At 39.3% G+C, this 22,358-nt stretch overlaps 1 protein-coding gene across 4 annotated transcripts in view; it reads left to right on the top strand.

Annotated features, from left to right (window-relative positions):
- Nucleotides 1–22,358, top strand: part of LOC129775770 (soluble guanylate cyclase 88E) — a 129,243-nt gene that overhangs the window by 88,279 nt on the left and 18,606 nt on the right. For all 4 annotated transcript variants that reach the window (XM_055780853.1, XM_055780855.1, XM_055780856.1 and 1 more), the window contains 3 exons: nucleotides 19,768–20,139; nucleotides 20,308–20,589; nucleotides 20,767–20,972. In XM_055780853.1, the coding sequence (XP_055636828.1) occupies nucleotides 19,972–20,139; nucleotides 20,308–20,589; nucleotides 20,767–20,972 (656 nt within the window). In that variant the 5' untranslated portion in view covers nucleotides 19,768–19,971. The remainder of the gene's footprint in view (nucleotides 1–19,767; nucleotides 20,140–20,307; nucleotides 20,590–20,766; nucleotides 20,973–22,358) is intronic.

Below are 22,358 nucleotides of genomic sequence, written 5' to 3'. Positions count from 1 at the left end.
CGAAGATCTATAGCTTTAAGGAAAACATATATATGGGACATGTAATCAAGGTCTAAACGAAACAACACATCTCTCACCGGCACATTGGGCTGTCTTCCTCGGGCCCGAAGGGAGTTTTCTCAATTCGATCTGGCGATCAGATACACCTCGCACGACCAAACAACGTGCTCGATGTCGTGATGACCTTGGCCACAAACGCAGGGATTGCTGCTGGCAAGATTGAAACGGAAGAGTAGTGCATCTAACGAACAGTGATTGGACATGAGTCGGGAGAAGGTGCGAATAAAGTCCCGACTCAAGTCCAGACTTTTGAATCACGGTTTGAGGCTAACCTTTGGGATAATCGAGTGAAACCACCGGCCCAATTCATCTTCATTCCATTCTATACCTGTTCCTCAGAAACGCCGATGTCAACGTTTAATGATGTTTCCTTCGTTGTGTCCCCGTTTCATATCCCTCCTATCCGATCGATAAACTTTTACTTAGTCGCGGCAATACATTCACAAACTCTTTACAGATACACGGGCCGAAGGTTGTGCAGTCCACTGATGATTCAACAAGAGCCAAAGATTGTACCGCTCATGACAACTCTACACGAGCTGATGATTGCGCCGGCTAGTGATCATTGTATTCTGGATTCCTCGAGTCGAGAAAGATGCACCGCGCTAGATATGGGATGCAGACTAGGGGGGCGTTGCTGATTAACGGTCAGCTGCATCCCAATAGGAAGTATCCCATGTCGGGCACACGTACAGAGCACTGAAGACTGCAACATCCCAATTATGAGAACACTTGTAATACTAACCTCGAGCCAACCGCGAGTAATCGGTTACATATTACTAACATAGATAATAAGAAAAATTGTATTGAACTCCCGGCCCCGTGAGACTAACGCCATATGAGCCTTTATAAAAAATATATTTTGGAAAAAAAAAATCTTCATTCCACTTGCGTTGCCAGTTAGCGATGGTATTTTTGCGAACTAAAGAATAAAATTCATTGAAGGCGATTTGACGCTGATATATATCGCCTTCAATTGCACCTACCTTTGCCAATGAGTTAGCCCTCTCATCTCTCATGTGAAGGGACCCAGACAAAGGTAATGACATAACAGCGTCTGGATAAAGCACTCAAAATTTCTCGTATTCTCTCAAGGAAGTACGGCGAGTGCTTTTCCGGCCTCACTGAACGGATAGCTTCGACAGAGCTAAGACTATCCGTTACAATGTAATAGTGTTCAACAGGTCGTGAGGCGACGCTGTCCAGCGCCCAGTATATCGCTGCCAATTCAGCAATATATACCGAGCAAGGATTCTGAAGACTGTGTGAGGTGCTAAAAATACGTTGAACACTCCAAATCCTGTGGACTCATTCATAGAGGACCCATCAGTAAAGTACATATTATCACAATTGATACGCCCATACTTTGCATTGAAGATTGTAGGAACGAACCCCAATCTAAGATAATCTGGATTTTCATGGATTTTCTCTTTCATGAAAAGATCGAAATGTACAGAGGAATTGATGTAGTCAGGAAAACAAACACGGTTGGGAATATACGAAGAAGGAACAACCTGCATAGAGGTGAATTCATGATATGAATTCATGAATCCAGAATGAAAATTTAGCTCGATCAATTGCTCAAAATTTCCGATCACCAATGGATTCATAACCTTACACCGGATGAGGAACCGAAGAGATAATAAATTGAAGCGATCTTTTAGTGGGAGTACGCCTGCCAAAACCTCGAGACTCATGGTATGCGTTGAGGGCATACATCCCAACGCAATACGGAGACAAAGATACTGAATTCGCTCGAGTTTAATGAGGTGTGTTTTGGCAGCTGATTGAAAACAGAAACTGCCATACTCCATCACTGAGAGAATAGTTGTTCGATACAACATAATAAGATCTTCGGGATGGGCTCCCCACCAGGTGCCGGTAATTGTGCGGAGAAAGTTTATTCTTTGTTGACATTTTTTACTCAGATACCTAATATGGGCCCCCCAAGTACATTTGGAGTCGAACCAGACCCCAAGATACTTGAATGACATAGCAAGAGTGATCGGTTTACCCAAAAATTGAAGCTTTGGTTTTGCTGGTCTATGCTTCCTATAAAAAGCCACCATCTCTGTTTTCTCCGTGGAGAATTCGATCCCTAGCCCAATGGCCCAGGTTGAAAAATTGTTCAAAGTATCTTGTAAGGGTCCTTGCAGGTCGGATTTGTTTGATCCTACGACAGACACCACTCCATCATCTGCAAGTTGTCTTAGACTGCAATTTTGTGTAAGGCAATTGTCGATGTCGCTTACATAGAAGTTGTACAAAAGGGGGCTTAAACATGAGCCCTGGGGGAGGCCCATGTAAGAGACCCGACTTACTGCCGAATCTCCGTGAGAAAAGTTCAAATGTTTCTCACAAAGCAAGTTATATAACATATTATTCAATAGAGGCGGCAAACCCCGAGAGTGTAATTTGTCTGACAAAACCTCTATTGAAACAGAATCAAAGGCCCCCTTTATGTCCAAGAATACTGAAGCCATTTGTTTTTTTTCGACGTAAGTCATTTGAATTTCTGAAGAAAGCAACGCAAGACAATCATTCGTCCCCTTGCCCCTGCGGAACCCATATTGTGTATCTGAGAGTAGGCCATTCGTTTCAACCCATCGATCAAGGCGAAACAAGATCATTTTCTCCAACAATTTCCGTATACAAGACAGCATTGTTATTGGGCGGTACGAATTGAAGTCGGACGCGGGTTTTCCGGGTTTTCGAATAGCTATAACTCGTACTTGTCTCCAATCATCTGGAACAATATTATGCTCCAGAAACCGATTGAATAAGTTCAACAAGCGATGTTTCGCCACATCAGGGAGATTTTTCAGCAAGTTGAACTTAATTCTATCCGATCCCGGAGCAGAATTGTTACATGAAAGGAGAGCAAGAGAGAATTCTACCATCGAAAACTCGGAATCAAGATCGCACCTATCTTGTGGTATATCTCGAACAATTTTTTGCACAGGAGCGGAATCAGGACAAACCTTCCGTGCAAAATTCAAAATCCATCGATGTGAATATTCTTCGCTTTCATTCGTTGAAGAGCGATTTCTCATGTTTCGAGCCACTTTCCATAATTTTTTCATTGACGTTTCTCGTGACAAACCTCCCACGAAATTTCGCCAATAAGCAGGTTTTTTTCCTTTGATTAAGTTTTTAAATTGATCTTCAAGGGCTAAATACGTTTGAAAATTTTCAGGGGTTCCACGTTTCCGAAAAGCTTTAAATGCATTCGATTTTTCTACATAAAGCTTGGAACACTGGCTATCCCACCATAGATTGGGAGGCCTTCGACGAATAGTGGAACCTGGGATGGGTTTCGTTTGAGCGCGAACCGCGCTGTCATAGATCAAACGACAAAGGAAGTTATACTCCTCCAATGGAGGTAAACCATCTCTGGAATTGATGGCTAGAGCAATCGCGTCCGCATATTTTTTCCAGTCAATGTGTCTTGTGAGGTCATATGCCATGTTTATAGATTCAGAAGAATTCGACCCAATGGTGATGGAAATTTTGATTGGCAAGTGATCACTACCGTTGGGGTTCTGGATTACATTCCACTTGCAATCTAACGATAGTGAATTCGAGCAAAGCGAGAGGTCAAGAGCACTTGGGTTAGCAGGAGGTTTAGGTACACGTGTTGTTTCCCCAGTGTTCAAAACGGTCATATTGAAGCTGTTACAAAGGTCAACAATGAACGATTGTCGCCGTACTGTTCCCCCCAGGCAGTTTCGTGAGAGTTGAAGTCTCCCAAGATCAATCGTGGCTCAGGAAGGAGTGAGCACATGTCAACAAGTTTCTTGCGGCTAACCGCAGCTCTCGGAGGCCAATACAAGCTGACAATACAGAGGTCTTTGCCTCTGATGTTTGCATGACAAGCAACAGCTTCGATCCCTCCAATAGATGGAAGGTCAATTCGAAAAAATGAGTGGCACTTATTGATCCCCAATAGTACCCCTCCGTATCTGTCATCGCGGTCCAAGCGTATAATATTAAAATCGTGGAAAGAGATATCATCTCGCGAAGAAAGCCATGTTTCGGACAGAGCAAAAACATCACAATTGAAGTTATGAATTAAAAATTTGAATGTATCCAATTTAGGGATAAGACTACGACAATTCCACTGAAAAACAGTGATATCTCCGACCTCTCTATCTAAATTAGACATCAAGAGAGATAATCATTGCAAGGAGGGGCCATGTTTGCATCAATTGCTGTAAAATTGTCTTTAATACTGGAAGCATTGAGATGACAAGGGTTCTGATGGAGTCGGAAACATTAAAACACTTGAAGATTTGATCCAAAAGGTCAGACAACTTTATAATTGGGAAGTTGAGTTGGACGGAAAAACAGGGACAGTTGGGGTTTTTGATGTCCCCTCGAGTGCTGGGCCATTCGAAGGTGAACTATTCCCACGGAAGCCATGAGGAACCTGATTTTGCTTGTCCGCTGCACTCGATTTTTTAGGCAAGCTAACTGGGGGTATCACCGGGGGGACTTGTTCTTGAACTTTGGGAGTGGTCACATTTTTGCGCCGGGGATTCCCTTTGAAAATAAACGGTGTGCCCCCGCTAGCTGTGTCCGCTTCCATTTCATCAACTGGCAACGTGGAAAAGATATTGTGTGTTGAGATTGGTTGTTGTTGTTGTTGGGCCAGTGGAGAAGCGCCCTTTAAAATTTCCGCAAAAGTGCGCTTCGAGCGTTCCTTTAAAGAGCGCTTCGGTTTCTCCCAGCGACTCTTGTAAGTTTCACAAGCTGAGAGCGCGTGTGGGGATCTTCCGCAATATGGACACTTATGCTCAGTCGCACTGCAGGATTTCCCCTCATGTTGCTCTCCGCAAGTGGCACAGCGCTCCTTGTTGGCACAATAATCTGAAGTGTGACCAACTGACTTGCATTTGTTGCAAGTCATGGGCTTTGGCACGAAGAGTCGCACAGGTAGTCTCAATTTGTCCACCATAACGTAGTCAGAGAGGGCGGCACCAGCAAAGGTGACTCGAAACGAGTCTGACGGCGTAAATTTAGTCTGGTCCCCATCATGGGAGAGTTTCCCGAGTTGGCGACAGTCCAAGATCTTTACTTCCATTGAGGGAAGCTTCTTGAACTTGCCTTTTCCTTCTTTTTTTATTTGTTCGCTCGTCAGATCCGTTTCAGTTATCACCACCTCAATTTCTACGTTATGGGAGGGTATAAATGTTCTATATTCGAGAGTGAAGTGTTGGTCAGCAACAATCTCGTTTGCGTGTTTTCGTTCATTCACGACAACCCGCAATTTGTTCGGTCTATCCCTGCGAATTTCAGATACAGAAGAGTATCTGGCCAGATCTTTCATGATCTGAATCACGTTAAGGCTTTTTCCTTTTGGTTTTGGCCGGAGGAAAACAACCCACGGGCCAGTTCCAGGTGCATCTTCTGGATAAACTCTGACACGTGGAGCGGAGACAACAGAGGGAGAAGACGAGGACGAGGACGAGGACGAGGATTGAGTTGGATCGGAAACATCAGAAGGGGGAAGCGAAATCGATGATGGGAGAGGAGGAGTGGAAGTAACAGTGGGCTCAGAAGGGAGGCTTGCTATTTTCTTGGAGGGGGGCTTGGAAGGATGAGCAGATTCGTCCCCAGAAGAATTATCTTCTTTTTGAGGGACTCGTTTATGTTTTTTCCCAGATCTTGAATGGGATTCATTATAGGAGATCTCCATCTCTGGAGATCCTCCACTATTCTCCATTTTACAAAAATTTGTGTATTATTTCTAATCTATTATTGATTTTAACAATAATCTAAAAAAAAAAAATAACAAAACAAACAAACAAAAAATTATGATGACAATATTAAGCAATGAACATATGAGTTGAACAATAATATTAATATTAAATATGTGTACCTTAATATAAAAGTTGTTCCGATACTGCGCTCTACTGCCCTAACCAGGGAGAGACAGAGGCTATGCGCTATGGATCAACACAATAGCGCAAGAATAGCTCACACGGTCACGTGATGATAATTCCCGTTAACGACAGCCACACGATGGCTATCCCGTTATGCCAATGTTCAACAGCCGCCAAGGGCTGCAAGCTGCAAGAGCGCTGCTTCCTTTTTTCCACTTCACAAAAGGTCAATTCGAAAGCGGACAGCTATGACCTTCACTCGTACACTATACCAATCGCACAATAGTAAAAGTGGCAACGCACAATAACGACACTGAACTTTACTCGTCAAGAGTTGGACAGTGAATGATTTTACACTTTTTATTTTATGAATGGGAAAATGCAAGCCAGGCCGCTAAAATTGTGAATGATGTTTATGGTGCCGATACTGCAACAGTAAAATAAGTGCAATTTAATCTATTTTTTTGTAAATTTAAAAAAAAATTGTTTCAAATTATTTTTTAAAATATTTTGTTGAGTGCAATACACTAAATTATGATCTCTTCTGTCAAAAAATGGACCTTTTGAATTTAGCGATTGATCAGAAACTTTCAGAATTGGCCAACAGAAGAGGTGTTGTGTTCCATCTGGACAACGCAAGGGCACACAATTCCGAGAGCTTGATTGGGATGTTTTAATGCATCCACCACATAGTTCGGACCTGGCACTAAACGATTATTACATTTTTCTCGCATTGGGAAATTTCCAGAGTGATGATAAATTGAGATCAAGAGAAGGTTGTAAAAATCTATTGCTATGGTTTTTCGCTAATAAGGACCAAGACCTCTGTGATAGAGAAATTATGAAGCTACCTTCAGAATGGCAACAAATTTTCCAGCAAAACGGTCTATATTTGACCCAAATCGGACAATCCGAAGCATATTAAAAAATGTTTTGAATTTCACCCAAAAATAATGGATTATTCTTTCCCCAACCTAAAATTAATAACTTCTTAAAATAATAGCAAAATAAATCAAATTTCATGTCAGGTGTCCATTACCCAATCCAAATTTTGAAAAGGATAGATAGGTCCAAAAAACTGGATTCATTGCAACCAGTTGCATTTGAATAAGTTTGTTTATCGAAGAGTGCAGACTATTTCACTGACCAAATTTTGTCTGTCCCTACTTTTTGTCTCCCTTCTAATTTTATTTACTGAGAAATTCCACACTGAATCAGCCGACCGCTGACCCGATCTTTTCCGATTTTTGTGAAACTTGGTACTTATGATGGAAGCTACACAAACTCACAACTTTCATTAGCATATGATCAATTCAAATTATGACTGATTTTCAAAAAAGGATCATTGATCCTCCTTTTAAAAAATCGTAACTCAAAACCCAGATGTTTAATTAAAATATTACCTTTGATGAAATTGTTGGAAAAATAATTAACTATTTAGAAAAAAATAACACTTTACATACACTGTTGGAAAATAATATTCAAAATTTTAATTTAACATTAAAAGCTATTATATCTCAAAACACTCACCTTTCGATATTTTTTTGTATATTCTTATTAGGAAACTCTTTAAATTCAACAAAGTTTGTCGTATAGTGGTGCCGTTTCGGATTCTCCAAAATGGAGATATGAGTTTTTATGGAATTTCGATAATTTGTGAAATTGTAACCATTTTAGGAAAGTAACATGAAAAATGGAATCTACTTGCGATTTAACATAAAAAATATCTGTAATGTTTTATCCTATGACGAACCGTTCTCGAGATATAACCAATTTAATATTATTGGAATCATTCCCATGAAACTCCACATACTGATGCTCTGCCGTTCTACGCATAGTTGTCCCATGTTACTTTTCGGCAATTTTCACTATTCTTCACATAACGATGTTTTTATGCCTAATCTCCCAGAAAACCACAAAAAAACGTATTGTTTGTTCCCAGCTTTTCGAAAAACAATATCAAGCTCAATTGTCCCATGTTGATATTCTAGGTATAACTGTCCCACCATGTATTTTTTGTAGATCCATTATAAATGAATCGGTTCAAGTACAAGAATTTTATGTCATTATGTTATGTTATGCCATTTTATGTTTGAACGAACGACCTGGTTATTAAACGTGTACACCTTGTTAGCGAATGCCTAGTAAAAATTAGTTTTATATTCTGCAACGGTGTTGCAGATCACTCACTGCGCTCACATCACTGTGCGATTTACAAGCAATATCACTACATACCGATGCTACTTGCTACGGCACAAATTGTGTTTACTTTTTTCATGCTATTGAGCTGCCGTTTTACGCATATTTTTTACATGTTACTTTCTGGTAAATTTCACATTTCTTCATAAAATATGTTTTGACGAAAGTCGATGAAAAACACAACAAAAATTTATTGTTTGTTCCCAGTATTTCAAAAAACAACGTCAATTCAAGTGAGAGACTTTTTTCACATTTAATTAAACAATTGTTTACTGCTTATAAATTTTAGAATTTAGGCTTTTAGTAGACGAATATTCTAGAAACTTTGATTGCGTTTTTCTCAGCTGCTTATTTTGGAACATGGGACAACAATGCGTAGAACGGCAGTGCTGGACACTACGACTAAATTTCCGACATTTTACTAACATTATTTTCATTATCAAAAATTGCTTAGATCTCGAGAACGGCTGGTCCTAGGATAAAACGGTGAATATCGTTTTTCATGTTGAATCGCACGTAGATTCTATTTTCCATATAATCGTATATCTTCCAACAACTTTGTCAAACATCATGTTTTATTTGATCAGACACCTGGATTTTGAGTGATGATTTTTTAAGAGAAACATCAATGATTTTGAATATGCCCTTTTAATAAATCAGTCGTAATTTCAATTGGTCATATGATAATGAAAATAGTGATTTTGTGTAGCTTTCATCATAAGTACCCAGTTTCAAAAAAATAGTAGAGGCTCGGGTCAAAAATTGCTGATTGTTGGTCGATTTGGTGTGGAATTGTTTTGTTATCAAGTTATTCCTAGGGTTGGATTACTTCATTTTTAGCCGAAGCACATGGTCGATATGAATGAGAAAGATTTCCGGCAATAAAATTTACTCTAGCTCAATTTGGTTATGTTTCTTCGTAAACCGGCTGCATTGTAATGTATCATAGCGTAAAATTTGTGCGTTATCATTTGTTAGTTCAAGTTCAATTAGCAACATTGCATCATTGAAAAATTTATCGAAAACTTGAGTTGACAACAAAAGTTATAACTGAATGGAAAAAGCTACAAGCATTCCTCTGCTACAAAATGTTCAACGAGGATAGTTTTAATTTGACGATTTGATGGTTGATCACGCAGAATGAGACTGAAGTTTCATTGACAGAAAATTGTTCATCAGAAAACTGCGATGGAACTTCAGTCTCATAGTTGTAAGCTCGAGTATGTAATGCTATCATGAATCGATCCAATATTGATGTTTGGGGCATGGGCAAACAATTTTACGGATTATGACAGTTGGGGTTATGAATATGATTATGCAAACTAGCAAGCAATCATGGAAGTGATGCATGCAAATTGAGCTGAAACCTCAGAATACGAGACAGATCCGGCTCAAAAAAAGGTATTGCTTTCGTATACGAGGAATTAATACGTTGAGCCCCGAATTGTTCTTGCTGCGCTATCCATTATCCAAATACCGTAAAACATCCGAGATCAAACAATGTTCTTTTTTATTTTCTTGAATAGTAACTAGCAGTCCCAGTGGTTTTTCTGATGGAAAGCCCAACGTCAGTCCCTAGGGACTGACACGGTGCTTATCGTATTAATCATTTAAAATTTCTTCCGGGTGGAGAAAAATGAATAAATGTTATTAATTGGGCACATGAGACATCAAAAGAAAAAGAGAAACAGTACTCCAAATGGAGCCCCGATTATTTTATCAAATTCAAATAAGTTTAAGACTTTTATGTTTTATTTATCAGTTCCAGGACTTGTTTGATAGAAATTACTCCAAAGATGTTTACTGTTCGCGTCAATAGCTTTAAATTGATTGCATCACCTGCTACGACATCCTCCATCCTCCTGTCGCCAAGAATGTAATCTCTGCCTCTAGACAACACAGATGCTTGTTTGCTTGTTATTTACCGTCTGTATTGTGGCTTCGGCGAATAGTGCTTCTCCGCACTTTTTCACCAAATCTTCTTACAACCGGGAGCATATCTAATCCCTTCACTAGAAATCATACGATTCTACACATTGTTAGTATATTATTTATTTCGCACAATTCTGATCTTCAGAAAATCCCTTTGTCGACTATTCCCGTTTACATAGCCTGGGGAATATTCAAATTCAATTTATACATTTTGTTCCCAAATATCCATAATCCGCTTTCTAGAAGTGTTAAAAGCATCAGTATATACAGGGATGAGTTTATTCAGATTTTCAAGCAGCTTTCCAGAATAATGATAAAAACATAGGATAGACACATGGCACATGCATGAATCTTCATACGATGACACGCTGGAATACACAGTGGCGCACCAATTCCACAAAGCATGGTTATGCAGAACATCCGCTGGTGATCTGTTTTATACTGCTAGATTCCAGCATATTGAACTAAGCCTATCCGCCATAAATTGTTTACGTTTTGTCACGACGATTCTTTGTTGACGACGATCAGACAGCGCTAACGCAAGGCAACCGGCGGCTCCAGAGTTGGCGATAATGCGCACTCGGAGAGCAATAAATAGAATTTATTAACGATCTAAATTTATATAATTTGATGGGTACTTCGCGGTGGCCGGGGATCCATGCCGGCGCGTACCGGTTAAGCGTGTAATTATTGGTACTTGTTTTGGGCATACGCTTCATTCATTTCGGATGAATTTTATGTGTTGCGTTGTCTGCTTGAACTGTCAGTATTTTTTTTTGTTGAACATCAGACGCGTACCAAACGTACAAAACGAAAGATGCCATCGGAGGATAGCAGAGATAACACAGGTGCTGTGCGAATGTGAAGGACTTGGGTTGAATATAACATTATGTTTACCAATGTTGGTGATGACGAGAGAATCGACGAAAGCAACCAATTTTTTTCAGCAAGTGAAAACAGCTTCTTCAATCAACGTGTTGGTTTCGCATCATACGATACCACTCAGTGAGTGAGCGAATCCAAACATGTGGTAGACAAGTTCATTCTGTCTCGTAAGTAGAAAGAACAGCATCTCTGTCGACCAATGATTCACTCTCCATCGATCGGATTTGTGTGTGGATGAGGCAGAGAAGGATCGCAAAGTGATAATTTTCCCGTGATTGCACTCATTTGAACAATTATCAAGCGTTTCAGGGGTCAATGCAGCAAATGTCTGTATATTGTGATGCATACCGTGCAAAAATTTATAAGCAGGGAACAAAGCTGCGATTTTTATTCGATCAGTTGTTTTTGAATGTCCCCTACTTATTCTTAAAATTTATCAGGTGTAATACATATTTTAGATTAATGTGGGCTATTTGTATATGCGATAAAAGATGTTATGTTTTGTAAATGCGTGTGGTACAGTAGTTTGTTTTTGTGGTACAGTAGTCTGTTTTTGTTTGTTTGCAGCATTAAAGGAAATTGGAAAACCACCAGTAGGTAACTTTTAACGACAAAAGATCAGGACCACATGGCTAACGTAAAGAAGAAAACATCGAATAATAAAGTCTGATGCGGATATACACACAGATGTGATATGAAATTGATAGCAAGAATTTTTCTGTTATCCGGATGGTCAATATTTATCAGTTTTTGCATGGAGTATAGCGTTTCACCAATCGATGGAAAATAAATACGATACAGTAATCTTTCGAATATACATATTTCAGTTTTTGCGGAATGTTTCCTCAGAAAAGAAATGAAGTTCTAATGTAAATCCGAAAGAACTTTTCACACAATCATATAACGTTACGTTCCAGATTGTATCCATTACTTTTCCCAACAAAACGTTTTTAACCCTAATAAATATACACACGCAAATGGTCTTCCAGGCCGACAATCAATAATTTTGTTTTAAAGAGGATGAATTAATTGACTTTAAAAACTGAGTATGAAGAACACATATTAATAGAGTATCACGTTTTCTGCAAGGAATATTGAACAGATTTTCTTCTGTTAAGAACTTAATAACAGAAAAGGTTACAATTATGATTTTTTGAGGATATATTGAAATAATTTTAATATTAGTTAAGAAAGAGTAAGTACAGGTCGAACTCGATTATCCGGAATTTTGAATGAATACATCGATTTAATATTTAAACATACCTAATATGATAATTTAATGAAACATGGATGTAGTTAGGATGAGCAGGGTCTGTTTAGTATGTTTTAATTCGGTTATCCACAGTGCATCATATATAATATGATCTTTCGAATAATCATGGATGAGATTGTTGCAAAGAATACAAAATAAGTGATAAATCTTTGAATCCGCTTGGATAGTCCTTTGATTTATTGGATTCTCAAAAGATGTCTATTTAGCATCTTCATATGTTACGATATTATCGCAGAATAGATTTAATTTAATTTAATTTTTTTTCTTGCTAATTATTATTTATTTCGGTTTAAAAATAAATTCATGAGTAACGATGTGCATTAGAGTTCCAGTGAGAATGGTCATCTCAAATTTACGAATGGGACTTCCTGAAAAGTATTGATTACCTCGAACAAATACACTATACAACATTTGAGCTCATTCAGACTTTACTTACTATTGTCGTAAAGACGCCAAAGTTCTAGTCTTCCGAAAACCATAAAATCACCGTTAATGCGTTCATGCGTTCTTTTACAGTCAACAACGGGATATCAACATTTTCCTTGACTTCACAATGCAATCAGTTGGTACCTCGTCCCAAACCTCGGCCACCCAAAACATAGCATCCCTAATATTGATTCGGTTAACCATCTCATTGAACTCTCCTTGGCTCCTGGATGCCAAGCTTTTGCTTGTATTTGGACTTGATCATTTGAATAATATTTCGGTTCATGAGCTGAAACAAGGCAATGATTTTTTTTTCGAATTTCAAAACATTACTCCTCCCTCATGTGGCGCTAGTCAATTTGTGGCTAAGATACTGCATTATACAAATAAGTTAGTGCAAATCATAGTTATTTTACGTTTACCGGGAGATTTCCTTTAATTTTTTTATAATTCGATTATCCGGAAAATTTGATCATCCGGAGTGAAAATAAAATCAACATTCCGTTTCATCTCTAGTCGAGAGTGAGCAGTCTGAGAAACTGATCATCCATTGTAGACCATTGGACAAAACGATTTCTTCGAAGATTTGGTGTTCTTGCGAAAGCCATCAAAGTCCAGCGTGGATACAACCAGGTTACAAAACTAGAGGGACGAGAACTAGCTTCATGACGATGCATCGTATGCCTTTTAGAAATTTACAACAAATCAGTCTAGCCAGCAAGTAATCAACAACCCATCCCATCTTAGATGGTGCCTACACACGCTACTAATGATAAATAATTTATTTTTGATACAAGTTTATTTCAATAAGTGCGATCGTTTGCCCCATAGGCTGCGAATTTGTGCCGAAAAGTCCGCATTTGACAATTTGTATTATAATAAATATTGGACAAGCAAAACTCGAAGTATTTATAAATTGCGTTTCGAAGGTTATATATAGTTACTACTTGGTAAGCAAACTGAACCCTATTGGCTTTCCTTTTAAAAGTTATTAGACGACAACTGTTAGGTGCGCACCTGCGAGCATTAGCACATCGAAAAGTTATATATTCATCGCATCGCATTTTTGCCTTGCGATTCAATTCTTTTCTGAGAGCGACACCACTCTATCACGAAGCGATTCGATCCAAAGCTCCGAGGCTAAGCATCCAATCGGATCAGGAAACGAAAGTAGAGCGACAGCAGAAACTAACGAACGAATCATAAAATGATACAGGCGAGCATCGATGAACACGCGCACAGATACCAAACGATGACTCTCACGCTGTGTTCATTCAGTGTTTTCGTTGACACGTCAGTTTTCTGTTTCATGAGTGATTTAAAACATATTATTGTGTGCGTTGAATGAATCAAATAAGAGAATGTAACGAGCGCTCGTTGATACGATTGGAACCATCCTTGATGTTTACTGTAATCGAAATCGGATGCTTTACGTGCCGGTGAGAAAAAGCTACAATACAGTCCACTAACTGGAAGCATTATAAGTATTCATGTGGAGCTTATCAAGCCCCACACAATAGTCGTTGGTATAATCCAATAGAAATAACGACTCACTCAGTATTCAGATCAGTTGCAACGGGAATCTATGCATGATTTGATTGAACTGCTCGCATCATGAGAACACGTTATTGTAACTTGTAGCATTATTGATGCAGATGAGCATCGAAAAGCTGGGTTGCTTAACCGAGCAACCATGCTGAAACAGATTGAAATTTCTATCTAACGTAACAATAAATTGGTTTCGTTTTTTTTCTGATTTGGGTTCGCGTCATGCAGTGGAAGACAAGCATCGTGAGCGGGGTTTTTGGAAATGTAGGAAATGCGCTTTTGATTATATGTTCGTTGAAGTTGATTAAATTACGTACGATTATCCCTGAGTCTGATCAATCACCCATAGAATATATATTAGGGTGTCAAAAAAGTCCTGCGGTATTTCCGCGAGGTGTCGTTGTAAGCGCGTAGTTCTAGTTGTATTCATTGTATCGAGTCATACTATAGCTTGTTGGAAAGGTATTTTATAATATAGTCCTTGACAATGTTTTGTTTGGTTAAGTCGTTCGTGAGTTATAGTGTCGCAAATATGGAGCAAAATAAAGAGAAAATCCGACATATTTTACAGTACTACTATGACAAAGGCAAAAAAGCATCTCAAGCTGCCAATAATGCAGTTTATGGACCCGATACAGTTTCCATTTCCACCGCACAACGATGGTTTCAACGTTTTCGTTCTGGTGTAGAGGTCGTCGAAGATGCGCCACGCTCCGGAAGGCCTGTCGTCGAAAATTTCGACAAAATCGCTGAATTAGCCGAGAAAGACCGGCATAGTAGCAGCCGTAGCATCGGCCGCGAGCTGGGGATAAGTCATCAAACCGTTATTAACTATTTGAAGAAGCTTGGATTCACAAAGACGCTCGATTTATGGGTGCCACACACGTTGACGTAAAAAACATCTTTGACCGTATCGACGCATGTGAATCGCTGCTGAATCGCAACAAAATCGACCCGTTTCTGAAGCGGATGGTGACTGGCGATGAAAAGTGGGTCACTTACGACAACGTGAAGCGCAACGGTCGTGGTCGAAGCCCGCTGAAGCGGCTCAGACGGTGGCCAAGCCCTCATTAACGGCCAGGAAGGTTCTGCTGTGTGTTTGGTGGGATTGTCAAGGAATAATCTATTATGAGCTGCTTCCCTATGGCCAAACGCTCAATTCGGACCTGTACTGCCAACAACTGGACCGGACCTTGCACCAAGTGACTACCACCTGTTTTTGTCCATGGCGAACGAGCTAGGTAGTCAGAAGTTAGCCACAAAAGAGGCCTGTGAAAATTGGCTATCCGAGATTTTTGCCAATAAGGAAGCGAGCTTCTATAACAGGGGTATTATGAAGTTGGCATCTCGTTGGGAACAAGTCATCGAACAAAACGGCGCATATTTGACTTAAAACAGATGATTGTAACTAATTTTATGAACAAATGAAAATTCAAAAAAAATACCGCAGGACTTTTTTGACAGCCTAATATAATCCTGAGTTCAATAAAGTCTCGTTTACATTTGGAGATTCTCCAAAATCAATCGCAGTTGACGAAATTCGTTTTAATCTTTTGAGTCCAGCCAATTTTTGATAACCTGGTCTGAAGAAAATTGCATTCCACTCAAAGCGTTCTGTGTCGATTGAAACAAATGGTTAGAAGGGGCAAGGTCTCGGCTCGAACGCTTTTTGTCTTAAGCACTAAAATGACCACTTTTAAATCGTCCAAACCATTCCCTACCAAATCTATTCGATGGTGCAGAGTAAATATAAACTTCCACGAGCATTCGATGCGCTTCAGTTGTACTTTTCTTCCAATGGAAACAAAAATTCAAAACTTCATGCAAATGGTGCTTATCTGCGACGAAACTCGAACTTTTCCACGCAGTAAAAATTGAACTTGTTGTGCAAAACTCAAGATGTTGTAAACAATATTTGGTATGAGTTATCCATTATTTTCTCGACAGTTGGCTTTAGTGATCAATATCTCGCGTAATAACGATCATACAAGTTCAAGTTTAGGCTCGTTGCAGAGGTGACATTTCAGACTATTGCCGTTTTTTGTATGTTCCATTCAGTTGTGAGCGATATATTCAATTATATACCACGGTATGCATCATAGAACTCCAATCGTGACGGCGGAGAGTTATTTTTGGGAAACCTGAGAAGGTCACCTAGAGAAGTCTTCTAAATCAATCGGTTATATATTGTGTTGTTCATCGTGCGTACTCATGGATCTATTTTTTATTGATAAAAAACTTACTGAAAATAGCGATTTTGCATGGATGTGGAAGGCAACTGAATATAAACACACATATTGACGTCACGATGTGAAAAGTAGCTATGGCAGCGCATGCTGTCACGCACACTACACTCGACATTTCTACCAACTGCTATACCTATAATTCCTACTCATAGCATTCATTCCATTCTTGAAGCGAGCTGCGTGTGTATGTGTGTGTGAAATCAGCATTAGGAACGAATGATGTTCGCTCGATCTGATGTGCTTGCTAGCTCGCTCGCGGCTGTGATTTCAGTTAAGTTCAGTTTTTGGTCATGTGTCCCTTACTGTGATTCCAAACCACGGATGGCTTGTTGGAAATAAGTTGAAAACGGGCAGAAACGAATGCATTAGTTGCTCGTTATTGACGGTACGGGAAGGTAAGCACACAAATCAGCAGAGCAAATATGTGGGGAAATTGGAATGATTCAAGTTTTCTAGAATTTAAACCGTTTAGGGATTAGAACATTATAATGTATAGCATATCAAACAAATCTTAGAGAATTTCCGAAAATAGTTATTAACTTTAATTTTATTTCATAAAAACATGACCTGTTTTCTGATTTTGCACCCTTCCTGAAAGACGTACTTCTACGTCAACAACTTCTATAATTACCATGGTGTGAGAGAATTCGTTTGTGTATACAACGCATCGCTCGCCATATGTATCGGAATCAGTCAAGCAGTGTTAACATATTTGTTACTGTTTGTATACCAATTTTGTTATACATTCCGAAGGTTGAAGTGGAGTGAGAAGAAGTTTAGCATATTATCCATTCAGTTGGTTAAGTGTATTGTATGGTCATGATTGTAGTTTTTGCTACTCGAGCATTATAGGCTATACCCCCAGTTTAACGCGTTGAGCCCCGAATTGTTTTTGCTGCGCTTTCGGTTCATCTCACATCAAGAGCGTTTGAACAATATCAGTGTCGGTCCCAGCTCCCAGAGATACTTATCGTATAAATAGAAAATAGTCAGAAGAGACTAGAAACTAGTCACATTTTGTAAAACATTCGTAAAACAACATATATATTTTTTTATTTTTATTTTATTTGTCAAAAAAAATTTTACCGGCAAATTGGTTCTCTCTAATGCATTTAAAAAAATTAAATTTCATTTACAAAACCTGACTCACTCAAGAAAACGTGTATTCGATTGTGTGGGAACCTTGATATTGAAATGGTTATGATTGGTACTTTGGGAAATTCTTCCAACGCTCTATCTTGTTTTTCCTGCAATAGTTCTAGAAAATCGTCGTTTTTCGGCTGCCCTGAGCGTGGTTTGTCATTGACATTAAAATCATTATGTACTTTTGAATCGTTTTTACCACTCTTTAAATCCCGTATCCGGAGATCACCATCATAACATTTTTCATGTATTCGGCGAACTTCTGTTAAACTTTTCTCAAAGTAGTACAAAAGCACATATAGAAAATTAGTGTGTGTTATGATGCGTTAGTAATGACTGTTAAAGCTATTTACATCACCATCTAACATTCACGATGGAAACTAAGTTGATGGCCTAATTATTGGTAATAAGAAATGAATTAACAAGTTTGATATGTAAATTAGTCAATGAGCATCGAAATGACTGTGTCGAAGCCGAAAAAGCCCATGTTAATGCGATCAAAAGTAATGTTGGATTTTTTCCCTTTAAATTATCAAGGTGTTGTGCTTTCAAAAATATTGCTATTAACGTAAAACTAGGCTAAGTTTGTGGAAGAAAATTTATGGATTTTGAACCAGGACGAAAATAATCTCACAAGCATATTATTATAATTTGGTTATGGCTGTGTTTTTCTCTTTTCAAAACTCTGATTGTCTGTACCAATTTAAGTTGGCAGAAAAACATGAAATTTTGGAAAACTTTTTAAATATTAATGCATGTCATCAAGCAAAGCTTCTGCCCGCTCTCAGCTCTCTAGAGCATTGAGGGCACAAGGCAGACAATCGGATATCCACGTCCGGGATATCTTGGGTAGCCGTGATCCTGATCTTCTGCTCCATCTATATCTGTCCTCAAAAACGCCGATGTCAACGTTTGATGATGTTTCCTCTGTTACATCCCTGTGTCATATCCCTCCTTTCCGATCGATGAACTTTTACTTAGTCGCGGTAATACACACACATACTCTTTACAGATACAAACGACACGAGCCGGTGGTTGTACAGGCCATTGATTATTTACCAAGAGCTGGGGATTGTACCGATCATGACAACTCTACACAAGTCGATGATTGTACAGGCTAGTGACCATTCCACCTGGATTCCTCGAGTCGAGAGAGACGCACCACGCTAGATATGGGGTACAGACTAGGGGGCCTTGCTGATTAATGGTCAGCTGCATCCCAATAGGACATATCCCGTGTCGGGCATACGTACAAGACATTGGAGACTACAACATTCTAATTATGACCACAAATTGTAATACTAACCTCGAGCCAACCGGGAGTTATCAGTTACATCAAGCAAAGCTTGTCGTATTCTTGAAATAAAGGTTGATTTTGATCCACAGACAATAAATTTCCGCGGAACATTCATTACTTCGCCAGAATTAACAGTTGCAGTATCTGTAACTATTGGAGTTATGTCAATTGAATTATGAAAATGTGGATATACAGTCTATTTTCAACAGTACTATATGTCTCATGGATAAGAATAATAAAAACAAGTTTGTGATTGTTGTTATAAAATCTACACGTAGTCTAGCTGTATAAGAAGGATAAAAATAAGTTTGAAAAAATCCCCTTACTCTGTGCCGCGAGCTACGTGAGAATCGTAAATAGAAAACCTGACATAAGACGTCTGAAAACCTGACAGTCAAAGTCTGAATTACTGAAACCAAGATGACTGCTATGAGATTTCAAAATTCTTTCATCACTATTGGGAACTGCGAAACAAAGGGAAAAATAATGATCGCTTTCATTTGCGGTGAAACCAACTAGAAACACCAGCAAAATTGAATACATATTTACAATTATTGCATTAATTTATCAAGCAAATTATTCCGAAACGGACAATCACGTTCGATAAATTAGACGCACCATTTTGGTAGGGTTATTTGGAGCGAGATCGCTAGAATAAATACAATAATATTGTCTTTCCCTATATGATACACCCAACGTTGAAGTCGGTCGATTGGGCGGTTAAGAATAAAATCAAAGCCGTATAAAGACGAACTCACGCGAAGCCAGCGATAAATATAAATCGATTGACGTCAGAGTGTTTAATATATCACAGTAATGTGACAGTTGTGTGCCAATTTTGAATCGTATTCTTCCCCTTTTTTACCCTTCCAGTGTTTCGCCTCGCCCGATTACAGACTGATTGGCAACGTGCAACCGCATCACTACACCTAGAGGTGAGCGTCGTCCAGTCCAACAGGCCCATGCCACTGAGAGTAGCCTAGAGAAGGGGCCACAACTATTGACGCCTCTGGTGCTGCTGTTGGCAGCATCACCACCACCTTCGCTACTACCACCAAATCCGTGGCAAAGCCAGTTATGTACGGATTGCTACTGGAAAATCTTTCCGAGTACATAAAAAACGTCTACGGCGAGGACAAGTGGGATGACATCCGACGACAGACTGGTATCTCATCGCCGTCGTTCAGCGTGCACGATGACTACGACGAGAACCTGCTCAATCACCTGGCGTCCAAGGCGCAGGAGGTGAGTGGCTGTGATTGACGTCTAATTCAGGCGATAAGTTTGATTAAGCTACAGCACCCATTCAACATTTAGTTAGGCACGATTACCGAGATAAGCTTTTCTAGGCTAATCTTCATCAAAGTGACAAACAGATTCATCCACCTTTCTTTTTCCACTGTTCACTTTCAGATTCTTGGAGTATCTGAACGTGACTTCATGGATCAAATGGGAGTATATTTTGTGAATTTCGTCAGTCAGTACGGATACGACCGGGTGCTGTCGGTGTTGGGTCGTCACATGCGGGACTTTCTGAATGGGTTGGATAATTTGCACGAGTATCTCAAATTCTCGTACCCGTTGATGCGTGCGCCCAGTTTCATCTGTGAAAATGAAACACGTCACGGTCTCACGCTGCACTATCGCACCAAGCGCAAAGGCTTCGTTTACTACACAATGGGGCAAATCAGAGAGGTATGCATGTCAACCATTTACTTATCCGTATCACACGATGTGGGCGTGGAAAACAACATGAAAAACCACATCAATCGGTGGTAAATTTTTACGGTTACGATAATGGCTTTCACGGCACTTTCGCATGTTCCTAACGACTGTTTTTGTTTTTCATTGCTATTTTCATTCTATCAACAGGTGGCGCGACATTTCTATCACAAAGAAATGCACATTACTCTTGTTAAATCGGATCTACTTGGGGAAACCAACCACTACACCTTTCAGCTGACGTTTGATAATCGAGCCTTTTCTTTGGCGACGCTGGCGATGACGCGGGAAGAGAAGCATTTACCTATCAGCGCTTCAGTATTGTTCGAGATTTTCCCGTTTTGCATCGTTTTCGGGTGAGTAAATAGAAACTGCTTCATTTTTGTAGGTACGGAATGAAGTACTTTGATCTGAAAACCATTGGTTCGAATGTTCCTCACAAAGTTGATAACCATTTCTCATCTGCTGTTATTATTGCAATTCCGATTTTCGATTTGCTCACAAAAGTAATAAATTTAGATTTTTTATCTGAGAAGAACCTTGAGTGTTGATCTGAAAATCCAATAATTTATTTGTTTGATTTCGTGGACTATCTGGTTCTTTTAGTTCAGATAAATCAGATCTTTGAACAGCAGAAGATGGCAGTGAAACGTTGTGTATGTAAATACATGGGTGTTTTAAGCAACTTTGCATACCTGAAATATTCATAAAAGAATAAGGCTTCTTTTTGAAAAGGGCTTTGCAGTTTTTTTTTTGCTTTTTTGCAGTTGAGTTATTAACTAAAGAAAAAGTTGATGAAGAGAAATTGATTAAATCACTTATACCCCTTTCATTTTAAGCCCCTCAATTGGAATGTGTTTAGAGTATTTTCCATTTGCAAAGACTGCTTGCGTTCGTTTTGATAGATATTAGCAAATCAAGTAACTAGCTGAACGGGTAAAAGAAAACTGAGAATATAACACACTTTATTGAAGGCTTTTGAAAAATCGATTAATATTAAAATAGCAAGACCATTCCTAGAAATTACCGAGTGAATATCATCGTGAACTTTCAAAAAAGCGGAAGTTGTGCTATTTTTTTCTTTATCCAAAATATATATTTTTATTAGGGCTCATATGGCGTCAGCCTAACGGGGCCGGGAGTTCAATATTTTGACAATGTTTGCTTACAACTATGTTAGTAATATGTAACCGATTACTCGCGGTTGGCTCGAGGTTAGTATTATAAGTGTTCTCATAATTGGGATGTTGCAGTCTTCAGTGCTCTGTACGTGTGCCCGACATGGGATACTTCCTATTGGGATGCAGCTGACCGTTAATCAGCAACGCCCCCCTAGTCTGCATCCCATATCTAGCGCGGTGCATCTTTCTCGACTCGAGGAATCCAGAATACAATGATCACTAGCCGGCGCAATCATCAGCTCGTGTAGAGTTGTCATGAGCGGTACAATCTTTGGCTCTTGTTGAATCATCAGTGGACTGCACAACCTTCGGCCCGTGTATCTGTAAAGAGTTTGTGAATGTATTGCCGCGACTAAGTAAAAGTTTATAGATCGGATAGGAGGGATATGAAACAGGGACACAACGAAGGAATATCATTAAACGTTGACATCGGCGTTTCTGAGGAACAGGTATAGATGTAGCAGAAGATCAAGATCACGGCTACCTAAGATATCCCGGACGGGGATATCCAATTGTCTGCCTTGTGTCCTTAATGCTCTGGAGAGCTGAGAGCGGGCAGCA

The sequence above is a fragment of the Toxorhynchites rutilus genome, chromosome 3, assembly GCF_029784135.1.
Source record: "Toxorhynchites rutilus septentrionalis strain SRP chromosome 3, ASM2978413v1, whole genome shotgun sequence".
Lineage (NCBI taxonomy): Eukaryota > Metazoa > Arthropoda > Insecta > Diptera > Culicidae > Toxorhynchites > Toxorhynchites rutilus.
The sequence above is the reverse complement of the archived record's forward strand: the minus strand, read 5'-3'. Positions and strand labels throughout refer to the sequence as shown.